Source organism: Leptonychotes weddellii, chromosome 10 (assembly GCF_054177405.1).
Source record: "Leptonychotes weddellii isolate Sample4059 chromosome 10, ASM5417740v2, whole genome shotgun sequence".
NCBI classification, from domain to species: Eukaryota; Metazoa; Chordata; class Mammalia; order Carnivora; family Phocidae; genus Leptonychotes; species Leptonychotes weddellii.
In genome coordinates, this window is record NC_138378.1 from 103,383,299 (window position 1) to 103,400,913 (window position 17,615).

Consider the following 17,615-nt stretch of genomic DNA (forward strand, 5'->3'; position numbering starts at 1 on the left):
AAAAAAAAAAATAAATAGGGCGCCTGGGTGGCTCAGTCGTTAAGCATCTGCCTTCGGCTCAGGTCACGATCCCAGCGTCGGGTTCGAGCCCCACATCGGGCTCCCTGCTCCACGGGAAGCCTGCTTCACCCTCTCCCACTCCCCCTGCTTGTGTTCCCTCTCTCGCTGTGTCTCTCTCTGTCAAATAAATAAATAAAATCTTTAAAAAAAAAATAAAAATAAAAAATAAAAATAAATAAATAAAAAATAAAAAAACCTCCAGCCGGAAGGGCCCCTCCCCTTTTGGTCTTCTGACCCAAGAGAAAGGGTGTTCACTGGAGCTTTTTCTGTCCATACCTACTGCATAGTTCCAGGATCTAGGGTGCCCTATGGTCTAAACTAGGAGATATGAAAGAAAAAAAGGGGGGGCAGGACACAGAAAACTAACTTTATACGGGTCATTCTTTGAGTTCTAATTTTTGTTCTTAGTATGTCTGCTATTATTTACTTTTAAGAGTCCTCAGGTATTTGCTATAGGTATTCTTCAGGTACTCTAGGGTTTTCCATTGCAACCACCGAGAGAGAGAGAGGGTGGAGAGTGTTTACATCTCCTTATCTAGAACTGATGTTTTCTCTATTTTTTTTTTAAGATTTTATTTATTTATTTGACAGAGAGAGCACAAGCAGGGGGAACGGGAAAGGGAGAAGCAGGCTCCCCACTGAGCAGAGAGCCCGATGCGGGGCTCGATCCTAGGACCCTGGGATCATGACCTGAGCCAAAGGCAGACACATAACCATCTGAGCCACCCAGGGGCCCGAACTGATGTTTACTCTTAATAAATAAATACTTAAGACATAATCATATATAAAAATAATTGATTAATTAATTAATACATTTATTTAGCCAATAGATATAAAATAGTATCATTTCAACATGTAATCAGTGTCAAAGTAATTAGTGAGATATTTTACACTATTTTTAGAACCAGGAGTTCAGAATCTGACATGTCATACAGCTCATCTCAATTCAGACTCACCATATTTCAAGTACTACATTGCCACAGGTGGCTAGTAGTGACCATGTTAGGCAGCACAGGTCTAGAGGAACAAATGAAAAGAAAGAAGAGAGCAAAGGGAATGAAGGAAAGGTCATTCAACCTTCCATGATTCCTTCCTGGTGAAATGTACTCACTACTTCATTAGGCAGCACTTTCTGTTGCTGGGCAATTATTAGTGGATGGAAAAAATTCTTTCATATGTTGAAAATACACATATACCTACAAATCACTTTTACCTATTAAGGGTAGTCCTACCCTAAGCATTACTGTTTATGGCGGTCCCCAAATCCATCTGCAAATGATTATTCTTTTAGTCTTCTCCAAGTTAAACATGCCCGGTTATTTCAGTGGTTTATAATAAAAGACAGTTCTCAAGAAATTAAGCTACATGATTCTTAGGTATATCAGAGGGAATTTTCTATGTTGCTGATTCTTAGAAACTTGGACTAATTAGGAAAGGGTATAAAGCCTCATCTTCAGATGTTATAATATGTTTTAAATGAACCTTTAACCTTGTATTTTTGTACACTCATTTCAGTGCATAAAATAATAGTATTTTAAGCCAAATGCTACGAATTAGCATTACTTCATTGAATAATAAATATTCTACTGCAGAAAATGTAGTCCTAATAATTTTCTAATGCATATTCACAAACTGTTTCATTAATATAATGTATTACCAGTTGCCGTTAATGACTGTAATGCATTGACACCATAAAAAGAAAATACGCTTCCTCAACATTTCCATGATTTTTTTTTTTGTAGTTTTAAAAGGTAGTTAGGAACTAAAGATAATTTTAAAACAAATCAGTAATGATGATTTGTCATAAAATTGTGAGAAACTGGGAAAACAATAATAAAGGAAAACATAGCAAATAAACTTGATTTTCATATACACATCATTAATTTAGGTGTAGCCTCTAGACCATGTATTTACATTTCACTTTCCGTGAACTGTCAGGGAGATGGATAAAAAGGCTGGTTTAAGTGTACAGTATAAGCAGTTTTGCATTTATAGAGAAGAAAAAGAGACACTGTCCTTTAGAGAACACTATGGAAAAACTCCTGAAATGTGAAGCAATGCAAACAAAATGGTAATGGTTACTCTAGACTTGAGGAAGCTTAAGAAAAGGAGCACATTGACTATAAAGATTTGGGTTAAGCTGACAGGATAAAAGAAGACTTTTCTCATTTTCTAGAGAGATAATCTTCACTTATTAATTCATTCAATACCTCAAAAAATTAAGCATATGCAGTAACTCCACGCAGTGTAAGTAACAGAAAAAGAATTAAGAGATTCTGCCCCCAATAAAGCTTGTAATCTAGGAGATACAATCTTAGAGGTAAGACATTATAAAAATAACTACAAACACTAATAAATTATTGATTCAGGATAGGATCATCAATGGATACTAAAACCATTAGACAAAAGGTTACTGGGGAACAGGATACAGTCTCAAGGTATCACCCTACAGATAACTAATAAATTACAATAGAAAAAGATATCTTGGGGCACCTGGGTGGCTCAGTCGTTAAGTGTCTGCCTTCAGCTCAGGTCATGATCCCAGGGTCCTGGGATTGAGCCCCGCATCAGGCTCCCTGCTCGGCGGGAGGCCTGCTTTTCCCTCTTCCACTCCCCCTGCTTGTGTTCCCTCTCTCACTGTCTCTCTCTTTGTTAAATAAATAAAATATTTAAAAAGAAAAAAAAGAAAAAGGTATCTTCACAATAGAGAAAGTTGGCAGATACCACCTTAATTTAACCACAAGGTAAAACTTAGCAGCACCAATAATGGAACAAACGGACACCATGGATCTTGTGAGGACAGAACATCACTTATTTAGAAAGCCTGACCAAAGTGTTTCACTGAAATACAACCATGAAGAAATAATCAGACAAACCAAGTTATGGGACATTCTACAAAACAGGCCTCAACTCTTCAAAACCACTGATATCACGAACGACCAAAAAAAAAAAATGGGTAAGAGAACTGTTCTAGATCAAAGAAAATTCAGTAGATATGAACAGGAAATACAGTGTATGATCCTTAACTGGATCACAGACCACAGGAAAAAAGCTAAAAGGACATTAACGGACAACTGTGGAAACATAAATATGGACCACATACTAAATAATCTTATTCTGGCAATGTTAAATTTCTTGAGTGTGATAATGGCATTGAGATTCTACAGAAGAAAAATACCCTCTTCTTGGGAGATACATACTTAAGTATTCAAAGTGAAGTGTAGAAATGTTTTCAACTTACTTTAAAATGGTTCAGCAAAAATATTTTGATATATAGATAAAAATAGGTATCTATATCTGCATACATATGCACATATGTGTGTGAGTCCAGAGAGAGAGAAATAAACTGGCAAAGTATTAACAACTGATAAACTAGATAAAAGGTTTACAGATACTCATTGTACATACAGTTCTTCCAAAAATTTTACCAGAGGAATGTTACTTTTAAAAATAACAATTTGAGAAAAAAATAGTAGAGGGTAAAAACTGATTCGCGTTGCAAGAAATGTCACAAAAAAACCATGCAATGGTAATTCTGAAAATGGAGGAATTAGTAAAGAATGTAAGAGACAGCTTCATCAAAGAGTGGCACTTGAGCTGGGTGTCAGGCAACACAAAAATTCTAACAGAAACAAACTGTATAAAATACACTGATACTTTTTTATAAAAAGTGGAAGAATACAGAATATATACCCTGAACATTAAAGAACAAAAAGGATTTAGGAGTGAGGATATGAAGGAACACCATGAGCAAAAGCAGAGTGGCAAGAGACCTAGAACATATCTATGGAAGCAGAGCAGATGCTGTTGTTGCCCCAGCCATTCTCCCTTGGTCCATCCATCCCAGTGGTCACCTGCAGCTCTGGATTCCTGTACATCAGAGTTTCTCAAAATCAGTACTACTGACATCTGAGCCTGGATAATTCTTTGTTGCAAGCAGCGGCCCTATGAATTGTAGGATGTTTAGCAGTATCCCTGGGCTCAACCCACTACATGCCAGCCAGTAGCACTCTCCTCCTCGCTCAGTTGTGACAACCAAAACTGCCTCCAGATATGGACAAATGATCTCTGGGGAACAACACCAACTCCCCACCCTGAACCCCACTCTCATTCCCCTACCGCTCCTCCTCATTCCGCTACATCCTACCTCACCCCTCTGCACTCTCACCCCTACCCTGGCCATAGCTATAAACCAGTGGCCACCCAGCTCAAATAACTTTATCTAACTGGCCTAAAAGGCAGCTTGGTCAGCAACAAGGGGTAAGAAACAATAACAAAAGCCCCAGTGCCTGAAAGTGAATGACACTAAGAAGAGGAGGTGAGAGTGAATATATAAACAATTTCCTCGCCTTCCTTGAAACAATGCTGAGATGAGTTATACACAGTTGGGAAGCTGGAAGTAGGATTTACCAAATCATTTATGTACCCTTTTTTGGCTTTCTCCCTCCCTGTCTCTCTTCCCCACTCCTTCCTTGTGCTTCCAGGGATCCCAAATAAGCTGCTTATACCCAAATCCTTGTCTTAAGCTCTGTGTTTTAGGAATCTAAACTAAGGCAAAAATTTGGCTGTTCAATAAAGAAATATATGCTGCTCCTGAAAAAATGACCCATCTAATATCGAACTGTGGCTCTGTGTGGTTTTCCAAAATCTCATCTCTGACAGTTCTGCTCATTTAGTGATGACCTCACAAGAAGGCAGCACTCAGTATGGGCCGCTAAAGTTCAGTGAGATGAGACAGGGCTTCAGTACTTCCATTTCTATCCCACAACCAATAAAGAAATGCAGCACCCAAAGGGCAGGAAGAGGAATAAAAGATGGAACAAACAAAATTATTTCAAGTAGAGGAGAATAGTTCAAGCTATCAAAGCTGCCTGATATACCAACTTCATCAAACCAAAGCATAGCTTGAGACCTGAGAGAATCTGGTTTAGCAACTCACTAGACACAGGCACACAACTCTGCAAAATGAAGCAATTTCATACAAGAAATTGCTTCCCTGCTTGTTCCCCAGAGGGCAAGGAAGAGTGATGAGGCTGGCCTGAGGCCCAGAATGAAAAAAGCACAAGATGAGCCTAGAATATCTGGTCATGCCAGAAAGCACAAAAGCTATCAAAGGCTTCTGGGGTCATATCAACAAGACTCAGGCACATCATGAAGAGGTTCTCACTAGCCAAAGATGGGTCACTTCAAACATCAATAACAATAATAAGTGCAATGGCCTAAAACACATCAAAATTTAAACCCATGAGTTAACAACAATACTCTAAAAAACCATAGTTAGGGGCACCTGGGTGGCCCAGTTGGTTAAGCGACTGCCTTCAGCTCAGGTCATGATCCTGGAGTCTGGGGATCAAGTCCCAAATCAGGCTCCCTGCTCAGCAGGGAGTTTGCTTCTCCCTCTGACCCTCCCCTCTCTCATGCTCTCTCTCTCTCATTCTCTGTCAAATAAATAAATAAAAATCTTTTAAAAAAAAACATACACACAAAAAAAAACACAGAGTTGTCTTTGAAAGATACACAGCAACATACTCAATATTTGGAAACCAGAAAAAAAAAAAAAGAATCAAGTATTTATTCTCTCCTTCTAAAGGAATTGTACTTAGGATTACCAAATACTTAATCAGGAAAAACTTCTTTTAATAGAAATTTTCAGCTAATAAGTAAGGAAGAGATAATAGAATATCACATTTTGCAACTCTTAAATTAACAGATCTAAGTCATGACCATTAAAAGCTCTGCTACATCAAAAGACAACCAGACATTACAGGCCTCCTAATGGAATAATATGTGACCCTGTGAAACATTCTTGCCAAAAAAAAATAATAAATAAACCTAAATCTGATTAAGCCTCTAGATCAAATTACCAATTCATATAGGATATACAGGAGCAAAGGAACATGTTACAATCCCACCATGGGGCTAAAATCATCAAAATTTGAACTGGGGGAAACCCTATAGGACAAATGGCCCAGTTTCTTCACAAATAAATTGAAAACAAAGAAGAAAAAGAAAAGAGAAAAAAAAATGAAGGAGGGGGAGGAGAAAAGGAGGAAAAAGAATATAAGGAGGAAAAAAGAAGTAGAAAGAAAAGGAAAAACAAAAGGGAGCACAGGGGGTTGAGGTGACTATAAATAGGAGACCTAAATAATATATCAATCTATTGCAATGTACACATGATGAGTATTGAAATAAACTGTAAAACACACACATGCACACATGCGCACACACACATTTCACATATGCATGTGTGCACAGGTCTCTGTGTGTGTATATCAACCAGGGAAATCTGAACACTGACCAGTAATGATGGATTTAAGAATTAGCGTTGGCTTTTGAAGTGTGACAATGATATTAAAGTTACTTTTTAAAAAAGTCATTATCTTTTAGTAATACATACTGAAATATTTATGGATGATACGACACTTTGGATTTGCTTCAAAATGATCTGGGAAAAAGTCGACAGAGGACACATAAAACATGACTGACCATGAGCTGATAATTGTGAAGCTGGGTGACAAGTACCTCGGAAGTCATTATACCATTCTTCCTACTTTTATGTTTGAAATTTTCCATTTAAAAAAAAAAAAATTCAAGTGACTTTCTCAGAGACTCCACATACTGCCACTAGGACTTGATCTCAGTTGGCAAACTAAGACAATTCATGTTAAAACAATTTCTATTCAGCACACATACAGAGTTGAAAGAAACCTTTATAATGAAGCCAATCATATAATTTATCATCCAAACTAGAGCGCCCTACAGTGGGAAGGGGACATTATTAATAATTAACCAGGACAAGAGATGTAAAGACGAACATAGTTGATTGCTTTGCACATGTATCCAGCTCAGTTCCAGACAGCTGAGAATTATCCCCTTTTAGGCACAATATCTCCAATACAAAAGTTATATGGTACCTATTTCAATTCTTCCAATAACAAAGAACTCATTTCTCATAATACAACACCAATTTTTTAACTATAGTTGTTTTTAATTAAGTAACCTCTATACCCAACATGGGGCTCAAACTCATGACCCGGAGATCAAGAGTCGCACACTCCACCGACTAAGCCAGCCAGGTGCCCCAGACCTGGACCAATTATTAAAAACTCTTGTGCAGGGCGCCTGGGTGGCTCAGTTGGTTAAGCGACTGCCTTCAGCTCAGGTCATGATCCTGGAGTCCCTGGATCGAGTCCCGCATCGGGCTTCCTGCTCGGCAGGGAGTCTGCTTCTCCCTCTCCCACTCCCCCTGCTTGTGTTCCCTCTCTCGCTGTGTCTTTCTCTGTCAAATAAATAAATAAAATCTTTAAAAAAAAAAAATAAAAATAAAAAAATAAAAACTCTTGTGCAGAGTCGAAAGCTGCTTCCTAGTAACTTCTCCCTGGTAATACTGGTTTTACTTTCTAGAAAAGCAAAGTGTGATGAGTAGAAAGAACCCTGTATACTAAGAGAAGAAAACTAGATCTGCCATTAGCTAATCCCATCTTGGACAACGGACTTAACCTCTCTGAGACTTCATTTCCAGTCCTTTCTATCTTTAAAAACTAGTTCCCCGAGTTTCTTCAAGCACTGTTTGTGTCAAGCACACACTAGTTTGATAACGTGTCTCCTGCACCATGGTGCACAATGTCAACGCAGCACTCATGTTTGGTCTGCTGTGCCACAGGGACAGCACAGGAACCTCCCTCCAAGCTATAGACAGGATGTTTCTGTTAATACAGAACAAGACTGTTAGCTTTTTCTATAGTCACATCACATTAATGCTTCACACTATATATCCCGATCTTCCCTCATGTAACTGCTTTCCTCTACCTTTGCAGCTAATTTTTGAAATCTAATAAGGGACTCTACACTCTCTGTAATTTCATCCTGTTGTTTCTGATTCAATATACAAGCCTAACGGGATAAATTTAAGTTTTGTCCCATACCATAGTACCAATCTCTTTAAACGTGTGCTCTCCCAAAAGTTGAACAAATATATCCATATCATTCACAAAAATGTGGAATAAAACATAACAAAATATATGACCCTAAAAACTTTCCAATGATTAACCAATTTATCATTTTTTGGTTCAAAAACATAAAATATCCAGCAAATAACACAGAGAAATGGTCAAGATTTTCTGCTGAAGTGATGTGCTACGTCAGCTGATCAACTATCAAAAGAGAAATAAGGGGGCGCCTGGGTGGCTCAGTCGTTAAGTGTCTGCCTTCGGCTCAGGTCATGATCCCAGGTTCCTGGGATGGAGCCCCGCATCAGGTTCCCTGCTCCACGGGAAGCCTGCTTCTCCCTCTCCCACTCCCCCTGCTTGTGTTCCTGCTGTCGCTATCTCTCTGTCAAATAAATAAAAATCTTTAAAAAAAAAAAAAAAAAAGAGGTTAGTTTGACATAACTTGCTTTTTTTAAAGATTATTTGTCAGAAAGAGACAGTGAGAGAGACAGCGAGAGAGGGCAAGAGCAGTGGGGAGGAGAAGCAGGCTCCCCGCTGAGCAGGGAGCCAGATGTGGGGCTTGATCCCATGACCCCGGGATCATGACCTGAGCCAAAGGCAGATGCTTAACCGACTGAGCCACCCAGGCCCCCTGACATAACTTGCTTCTAAGTAAACCTCTGTTGGCTACTAAAGACATAACATGTTTGAAATGCTCTCAAACCATTTGTTTAATAATCAGCTCTTGAATCTTACCCAACACCAGAATAAAAATTAGACCGTAATTTTAAGAATGTATCTCTCCTTCGTTTTCTCTAAATATTGGGACCATGTTTTTCTTCATCTGTAGTCTGCTGCCACTATCCACAATTTCTCCACCCTGACGGTTATTTGGCAATTCTAGTAATTCCATTTTTCAAAAAGATCACTACTACAAAAAGAACATGGGTATGGCTAATTAATTCAAATAAGAATTCTACTGAGCTCTACTTTCAGTACCATGAAACTATTATGCAGATGAGGAAATAAAGTTGTTCCGTCCACAAAAATATTTTTTGAATGAGCACTGTAATGTTGTCTCATGAATAATATTCAAATTAAGAATAGTAGTTATATATCTACTTACCAAGGACACGACAAAAGAAGCTGCTACAACAGGTAGTAAAGTAGATGGTACCAAAGGATCTTTAGCTCTCAAAATAGAGTTCTTCTGCTTCAGTTAATTATTAGGATGACATAAGTTCTGACAAATCCATGTCTCTTAAGAGGAAATGGAGCAAGACTAACAGGCTGAGGGGAGAATATTCTATTTTAATTACATTTGCCTTTGATCCTGTCTAATTTCTTTCAGATCCCTTCTGTTTCATAAAATAAAACTGGGTACTTAATCAGCTGGTCACTTAGACTCTACCCTAAAGTACAGGCCAAGGTTAAAATCTTTTGATAATTTCATCTATAAATAAATTTTAAGTACGTTTTAAAATGAAAACCCAATTTTTTCACTCACAAATGTCCAAAGAATTCAGCTATAGAATCTGATCCACCTTATTATCTTGACCTTTAAGTTTTCCTCCCTCATCTTTTCCACATTAAAGAAATATCACCCAGGAGTTTTTACAAAATGGTTCAAAACTGTTGTTTAATTTGTGATCTGATCGTAAATTAAAACAACAGTTTTTATTATATCAAAAAGATGTAATTAAGGCAATTAAAGATGTATCAGATGAGATAACAGACCGGAATCATAAAGTCATGTTACAAGGTCAGGGCCTCCAAGATAACTTAAGATCACAGGCTAACTAGTCTTAAAGACACATACAGTAAAATACAGCATTTAAAACTATTCCCTACCTCTCAAAGCTGAAACTCAGCCTTTATCTCTCATAAACCTGATTAACTTCTGACCCTATTTTCACAAACTTCTTGTGAATTTTGCCCTCAGCAAGAAAACCAACCACAAGTGTCCAAGAGAGATCCACACAAAAGTGGAATTTGTCATTTCATTTCCAAACAGATTTTAGTCAACGGACCACCACCTCTCCTAGTGATGTATGGCAGATGCCATTAACATCTGATGTTGTGTTTACTTCCTATGCCTGTTTTTACTTCCTGCTGAACTTTCTCGCTATGAGCCGCTGATTATTCACATTGATTTGCTATTATCTGCTTCTACTGAGAAGCACATTGTTACCGTAAGATAATAAACAACATTATTTTTTTCCCAGCATGTTATGGTGGGAAAAACATTCAGCTTATCCTAGGAAGTCCTGGTTTTGACTTCTGGGTCCCTGACTTCCCAGTTATGTGACCTCAAGCTGCTAGTCACTTAAGACTCTACGAGCTCTCCCTTATATGGGAGATTAGAATGAGATCATTTAAGTAAAAATACTTTAGAAAATATGGACTGCTATACGACTGTAAATACTTCTTTCTAATTCCTCTCTGAATTATACAAAGCAGAAATCTAAGGCTGATGTGGCACAGCTTGACACAGACAAGTAACACTTGCCAAAAAATCAGGAGAAATAACCACAGAATGCAAGATGGGGGGAAAGAAACCACCAATCTTTCTTTCAGTTCTGAGTTCATTGCTTAACAATGTGACTTCTGCTGACTGCATCCACAGGCACAAACCAGAGCACCAGAAGCAGAATCAAAGTAGCACACAAAGAACAATCTCAGACCAGACTTTGTGCTCCAGCTCCCACAAAAACAGTGCTTGGAAGATGGTGCAAAAGCCCACTCATAAACTTTCAGAAACTTTGTGAAAACCAAGCTTTAGCCTGTGGAATTCATGGGGGGAAAAAAACCCACTGAATAATACTTCCTACTGTCAAATAATTCTGAAATGCCCAGCAGCTGGCCCAAGAAAGATGTTAAAAAAAAAAAAAAAATAGTATGAAGGATCCTTTGAGTTCACATACGACAGAGCTAAACAAGTCCAACAATGAACAAAAGCAAGTCCCGTAATCCACAGAAGCTAAAGTGGGGGGAAATCTGTGGAAATGAATGAAAATTTAGGATGCTGAAAAATAAGGATAAATAAACTAAAATTCTTCCAAAGTAGATATAAGAAAATGCTTTTCAGAAGCAATGAATGAAAAAATTTTTACAAATAAAACTACTACGAGTAAAAACAGTTAAAGGTGCACAAACTCTAGCCAACATTCACTGAAAATACGAAAACATCAAAAATCAAGCAACAGAAAATAAGCAGTGTTTTTGTTTGTTTGTTTAAGTGGGCTCCATGCTAGGTGTGGAGGGCTCAATGCAGGGCTCAAACGCACAACCCTGAGATCGAGACCTGAGCCGAGATCAAGAGTCTGACACTAAACCAACTCAGCCACCCAGAGGCCCCCATGCAGTTTTTTAAAAGCAGTGGTATCACAATGACAATTTTTTCTGTTTGATCACTTAAATCTAAGTTGATAATAACAAAGGACAAAGACAGTCACGCTCCTGCCAGGAAAATTACGCAAGTCAGAAAGAAACAAATCAAGCAGGGTCTGTGAGAGCAAGTTATCTACATGTACCGCAATTTTCAGGGAAGGGGTGGAGAAATACGCAAAACACAAGTCATAACAGCTCAGAAGTGCCAAGGTCACCCCAACACAGTAAAAATAAATAAATAAATAAATAAAAATAAAACATGAAGAAATGGTGAAATAAAAGCATCTAACAGAGACCAACTGAAATGTAGTCGAATCCCTTAGGGCACAAGGGCAAATTCTACAATACTACAGAATTTAATATATTCTGCCTATAATCCACGAAGTATAGGTTTGATCCATCATTGTTACCCTGTCGTGAAAGTAGTGCTCTGTTATCCAGTAATAGCACTTCAGTGAGGTTCTAGAGCAGCTCTCCTCAGTACGACATTAATTAAAAGATTTCAACAACAAATCAGATAGTCCACTACATGGTTAAAACCTTCTAAAACGTGCAGGAGTACGTGGAGACGTGGAGCATGTAATCCTTCACAGAAAAAAACTGACTTGCATGTGGCTGGTGGCCAGACCCCTGGATGCTCCAGAAAACAATTCTTTTATATAAGCCATTCCACCATTCAATGAACAACACTTGCTGAGTCCTCAATGTGGATAAAAGCCCTCCGAAGCTCCATAACTAGAACTAGAGATTTGTTCCCCTCCCTTCTCAAGAAAGCTGCTACTTAAAATCAAACTCCCTACTCTCAAAGGTAGGATCCCTTCCATTTCCCCAAACCGCAGGCAGCTTGGTTATCTGAAACCCTGAAGAGTCATGCTGAGGTTCAGAACTCATAAACACAGAGCCACAGTGGTCTGAGGCACTCCTCTGAAAGAACTGCTTTTACTTCTTCTGAAGGGCTCAAAGTGCTTCACACTGATGGTGTAGACTATGCACAAAGCTCTCTTGAGGAAGGCAGGCCATAATAAAATGCCATGCCTTTATCTTTCCTCACAAGAGTATTTGCTAGAGGCAAGGAACTGAAGGCCAATAATCTATACCGTCTTCAATATTCTCTACAAGGCAGCCAGGTCCTCTCCAGACCTTCTTGCTGCCTCTTGGTAGGTGACCTCAACCCCAGCTCCATACAAAATAAATATAAATATATTCAAAGATACGTTCGTATATATACAATTAGTAATAACAGACCATCAGTGTGCATTCCCCACCCTTTTTCCTTAAAATTTAACCATTGTCTAATTCTTTGGTCTTTTCCTCCTCCTTGTGGAGCCTGAACCTCTGTATGTCTGCTCCTAGACCCATCCCTTCCATCCTCCTACAGGTTCCTCTTCTGTTCCTGTTCTCCAGTGACTATGTTCTTTTTTTTTTTTTTTTTAAAGATTTTTATTTATTTGACAGAGGGAGCACAAGCAGAGGGAGAGAGAGGGAGAAGCAGGCTCCCTGCTGAGCAAGGAGCCCGATGTGGGACTCGATCCCAGGACCCTAGGATCATGACCCGGGCCGAAGGCAGCCGCTTAACCAACTGAGCCACCTAGGCGTCCCTCCAGTGACTATGTTCTAATTACTAATGCTACCTAACAAACTACCCCCAAACTGAGAGGTTTAAAACAACCATTTTATTATATTCCCAGATTCCGTGGGTTAGAAATACAGGCAGAGTACAGATGGGTGATTCTTTTGCCCCTCGTAGCACCGACTGAGATCACTAAGTGGTATTCAGCCGGTGGACAGAGTTCAATACTGTTCCACTCACGTGTCCGGTAGCTGGGTAACTCAAAGCCCAAAACTGCCAACTGCATGCCTCCAAGTAGCCTCTCCATGTGGCGCAGCTACCTGGCAGCATGGCAACCTCACAGTAGTCAGACATACTCTTTTTTTTTTTTTTAAGATTTTATTTATTTATTTGAGAGAGTGAGAGAGAGAAAGAGAGAGAGAGAGAGCAAGCATGAGCGGGGGAGGGGTAATGGAAGAGGGAGAAGCAGGCTCCCCACTGAGCAGGGAGCCCGACACGGGGCTCGATCCCAGGACCAGGATCGGGACCTGAGCCCAAGGCAGATGCTTAACTGACTGAGTCACCCAGGTGCCTCAGTCAGACATATTCTTATGCAGAGCTCGGGGCTCCCAGCACAAACAAGTATTCCTGCTGAGAAGTCAGAAGCTATACAGCCTCAGAAGTCACGCAACAGGACGTGCATCACACGCCACTGGTCAAAATGGTCACAAGCCCACCCAGAATCAAGGGGAGGAAAACTATACTCCAATCCCTGAAGGAGGAGTGGCAGGGTCACACTCAGTACAGAAGAGCATGTGGGACAGGAGATTTGGTTGTGGCCACCTCTGGACAATCCACCACAGTCTCCTACTTCACTGAACACTTCATCTAAAATCATGCTCTGTCTAATCCTCTCTTAAAATGTCCACTCTCCGTGCTGCCTGTAGTAGGCTGAGATAAAGAAACATGAGAAGGTAATTACAGGCAAGGGTAAAAGAATTAGCAAAACTGAGGGAGCAGAAAATCATGTGCCCCAGGAATGATGAGCAGACGACACTGATAGGAACAAGATGTTCAGAAGGGAGAACAGCAGAGTTGAAAACAAAGGTTAGGGACAGACTGTCAAAAAATAATCTGGTTCAGGAGAAGAGAGAACGCTGGAAGGGTTATGATAGTGCCAAACAATGGAGGTGCTTCAGGATCTGGACTGGGGAGGTAGGTGCTCCACGACTGGACAGCTGGGGTGGAGAAGCAAAAGCGTTCTGACATTTGTGGATTCTTTCCTTTCCTTTCTACAGGAGATGGCCAACTCTGTGAAAGCAGGTAAAAAAATCTGATGTTTGAGTACAATTGCCTGGAACTTGTCTTACCCAAGTACGGTGAAATTACAGGAAAGAAAAACACGAGGATAAGAACAATAAAAATAAATAAATAACCAGAGAAGAAACAATTGCTCCACAGAGGCTCTACGTTAAGATGACCAAATTCTCTGATTTCGACATTAAGTAGCATTCATTCTTCAGTTATGAGACTTCGGGCATACTGCCAAGCGACACATTTTATGTCTAACTAATCATTTCATGATCTGCTTCCTGGATCCATCTCAAAGACAGAATCAAAAGCCCTGCTACTCTCAGGATAGATTCAACTTTATTCTTTTCTTCCCAAGTTAGTACTATATTCATCATTCTATAATAAGACATTCATGTATTAAGAGTTGTTCTTTACAAAGTAAAATTGGTTAGGCCTATTCCAGCCCAACTGTTGGTAAACTACATTTGTGAGTCTTTTTCTGGGTTCTTTCTAAATAGGCGTATCAACCTGGTTGATGTATATAAGCTTTCATAGTTCTCTTTCCCTTTCTCCAATAAGGAAACTATGGTGCTCTTTCTCAGATCTTTAGATACCCCCTCGTCCCACTGAAAGGTCACAAAAATTAGTTTCCTTCCAATTAAGACTTTCCACACAAGACAATCTGTTAAGTGCCCTGATTTCACTCATTTAATAAACAAACATTTCCTGATCAACTACTTCATGGGTCATACAGACCTTAGAGATCAAAGGGGTTTCCACCCCTAGAGTTTAACAACATATTATCTCAGGAACTACAGATTTGATTTGATACAAATAGTCTGGATATCAAATTCTCCCATGTCTTAATCCAAATGTCTTCCTTCGTGCCATCCTCGGTGCACTAGCAGGATTTGGGCTGCTTCTCTGATGATACCACCTCATGTCCGCAGATCTGACATCAAATCCGTCTTCATGGCATTCACTTTTTTTCTGTAAAGCAGCACAATTTAACTTTCCTTGCCCTCCAATCATCTTAAGAACCAGAACACAAAGGAAACCAACACTAATGATGTTGTTGAACCCCGCAAAAGGTGGAGTTTCTACAAAGATGAAAAAAGAATCAGAAGCAGAAACGATCTGCGCCACAAGAGACTGTTAAGGGTACCATGTAAAATAACTCATGCATGAGTTTGCATTCTCTTTACAAACAGGTTCTTCTCCTAGTTGAACTGGGCTAAAGGCAATTCTTGTACTACATAAATAAAATCAAATTGCTGGGACCCCTGGGTGGCTCAGTCGGTTGAGCATCTGCCTTCAGCTCAAGTCGTGATCCCAGGGTCCTGGAATCCAACCCCACATCGGGCTCCCTGCTCAGCAGGGAGCCTGCTTCTGCCTCTCCCTCTGCCTGCCACTTCCCCTGCTTATGCTCTCACTCTCTGACAAATAAATAAAGAAAACCTTTTTTTAAAAAATCGCCAAATTGTGACTGCTGAGTCATTCGAAGGAAGGAAAATCACTCACTCTCTAAATTCTACAACACAGTTCACCCTCTGGCATGTAACTTGAAAAAACTAAACTGACACTTTTATCTTAATATTAAATAGTAAAGAAATGTGACTTAAATATCCCTGTGTTCCATACAGTTTGAAAATCCAATGCAAATACTCAAGCCATACCCAAAGTGAAGTCTTAATGGCTGCTGCTGACCGGGAGAGAAAAATCCCACTGTGAGGGAAAGAAACAGAGAAGAAATAACTAAGCAATAGCGTGGCCTAAGTAACTAGAACTACCCTTGAAAATCAAAACCCCGAAACAAAATGAAACGAAATGAAACAAAACAAAACAAAACACCCTGCTGTGCCTCTGAGGACTTCAGTAGGACTTCATTTGCAGTAGGGGGGGAAATTCACACTAACACACATATCTGTGTTATGGGAACACCAGGCAAGATTTGCAAATGATGTCAAAGGTCACTCAAGTTTTTGCCCTAGACCAACAAAATGGAATGGGTAATTTCAAACCGTACCGGGCACTTTCAGAATTTGCCAAAGTTTGAAGATTTTTGTTCTTTCAAAGGAAGAAAGCAGCGACGAATAACAATAGTGTACTTCCTGGCCTTAGGAAGTGGGAGACAGGACTCTCCAGCTACATTTCCTAGAGAAACATGCCGGCTGCCTTCTGTAAACTGAGATCAAATTGCCAAGAATTTACAGGACAGCAGTTATGATAGATGACCTAAAATACTGATCTGCTGCAAAGAGGATGTAGTGCAAAACCACACAGGAAGTGACAGGAAATCAGCCCTTGGGCTGGCACTTACACATTCGAGAAGGCTAGGAATCCTGGACCTCTGACAGCCAAATTTCATCATCTTCCTTTGTAGGAAAAGTTATCCTTCAGAGACAACAGTCAGAAAAATCTTGTACAAAGCTTTCCGCTGCCATTCCTATTTAATAACACTGCCCCCTGCCTGAACGAGAGGTTTAACATGGCTAAGTGTCCAGCTGAGGTCCTCCAGCACGACTTGACCAAAAATCACGTTTGCTGGCACACCCCTTCATTCCCTCAGCCATGAGCCCACTGGATGCCATAAATGATTCACAGCCTGTGATGATGGTAAGGAAAAAAACTAATATTTGGAGTTCACCAAATAATGAGTCATCCTCCTAGAAGAAAAAAAACCCTTACAACTGGCAGCGCTACGGGATGAAATTTTAATAACCATTTTTAACATCAGTATTAATGCCATAAAAGTTGGCAAAAAGAAAACAATTTAGAAACATGTGATATTTGGTTTGCTTATGCCTTATAAAAGTCCAGTTCATGCTCCAAGAAAAAGAATGAGTAGGATATCTACTACCTATTCCTAGACTTGCCTTCTGGACTCACTGCTGCCAAGTTACTCATTCTCCCACACAACACTTTCCATATTAATTTTGACCCTTAAGAATCAAAAAGAAGTCCTGCCTTCTTTGCACCCAAATGCCAAAACGGAATCTTTTAGTATTTCACCTTTATAAAGGGAATGTTTGAAAACAGGCCTCTCTGGCTGTGACATCCGTGAGTTCCTGAGGCCTCCAAGGGCCGGAGGAAGCATTCCCAGCCCCTCGCAGCACTGCTGTACTCCTACGGTGCAATCTGGCAATGGCCAGGGACCAAGTCTTTAAAGCTGTTTTATGGTATTTAACATATGGTCATAAATTGCTCAGTGCTCTAAAGAGGGGCTAAATTTGCCACCCCTATTGATGAGAAATGTTCTTATTTATTTAAATTTAGTGGCAAATTGGCACTTGTCCAGATGGAGAGGTTTAGGCATAAGTACAAAAGAAGAACTAACTGGAGATGAGTTGTATGTAACTTTCCTATGCACTGAATGCAACCACATCAACTTAGGC

The 17,615-nt window shown here is 39.7% G+C and overlaps 1 protein-coding gene across 7 annotated transcripts in view; it reads right to left on the bottom strand.

The window, feature by feature from the left end:
• The window catches only part of BABAM2 (BRISC and BRCA1 A complex member 2), a 389,902-nt gene that overhangs the window by 326,965 nt on the left and 45,322 nt on the right, over positions 1 to 17,615 (bottom strand). Inside the window, exon 1 of one of the 7 annotated variants that reach the window (XM_081796998.1) lies at positions 16,541 to 16,993. The exons of the other annotated variants lie outside the window; for them this stretch is intronic. Within the exon in view, the coding sequence (XP_081653124.1) occupies positions 16,541 to 16,544 (4 nt within the window). The 5' untranslated portion in view covers positions 16,545 to 16,993. Of the gene's footprint in view, positions 1 to 16,540; positions 16,994 to 17,615 lie in introns of those variants that run through there. 7 annotated transcript variants of the gene reach the window in all.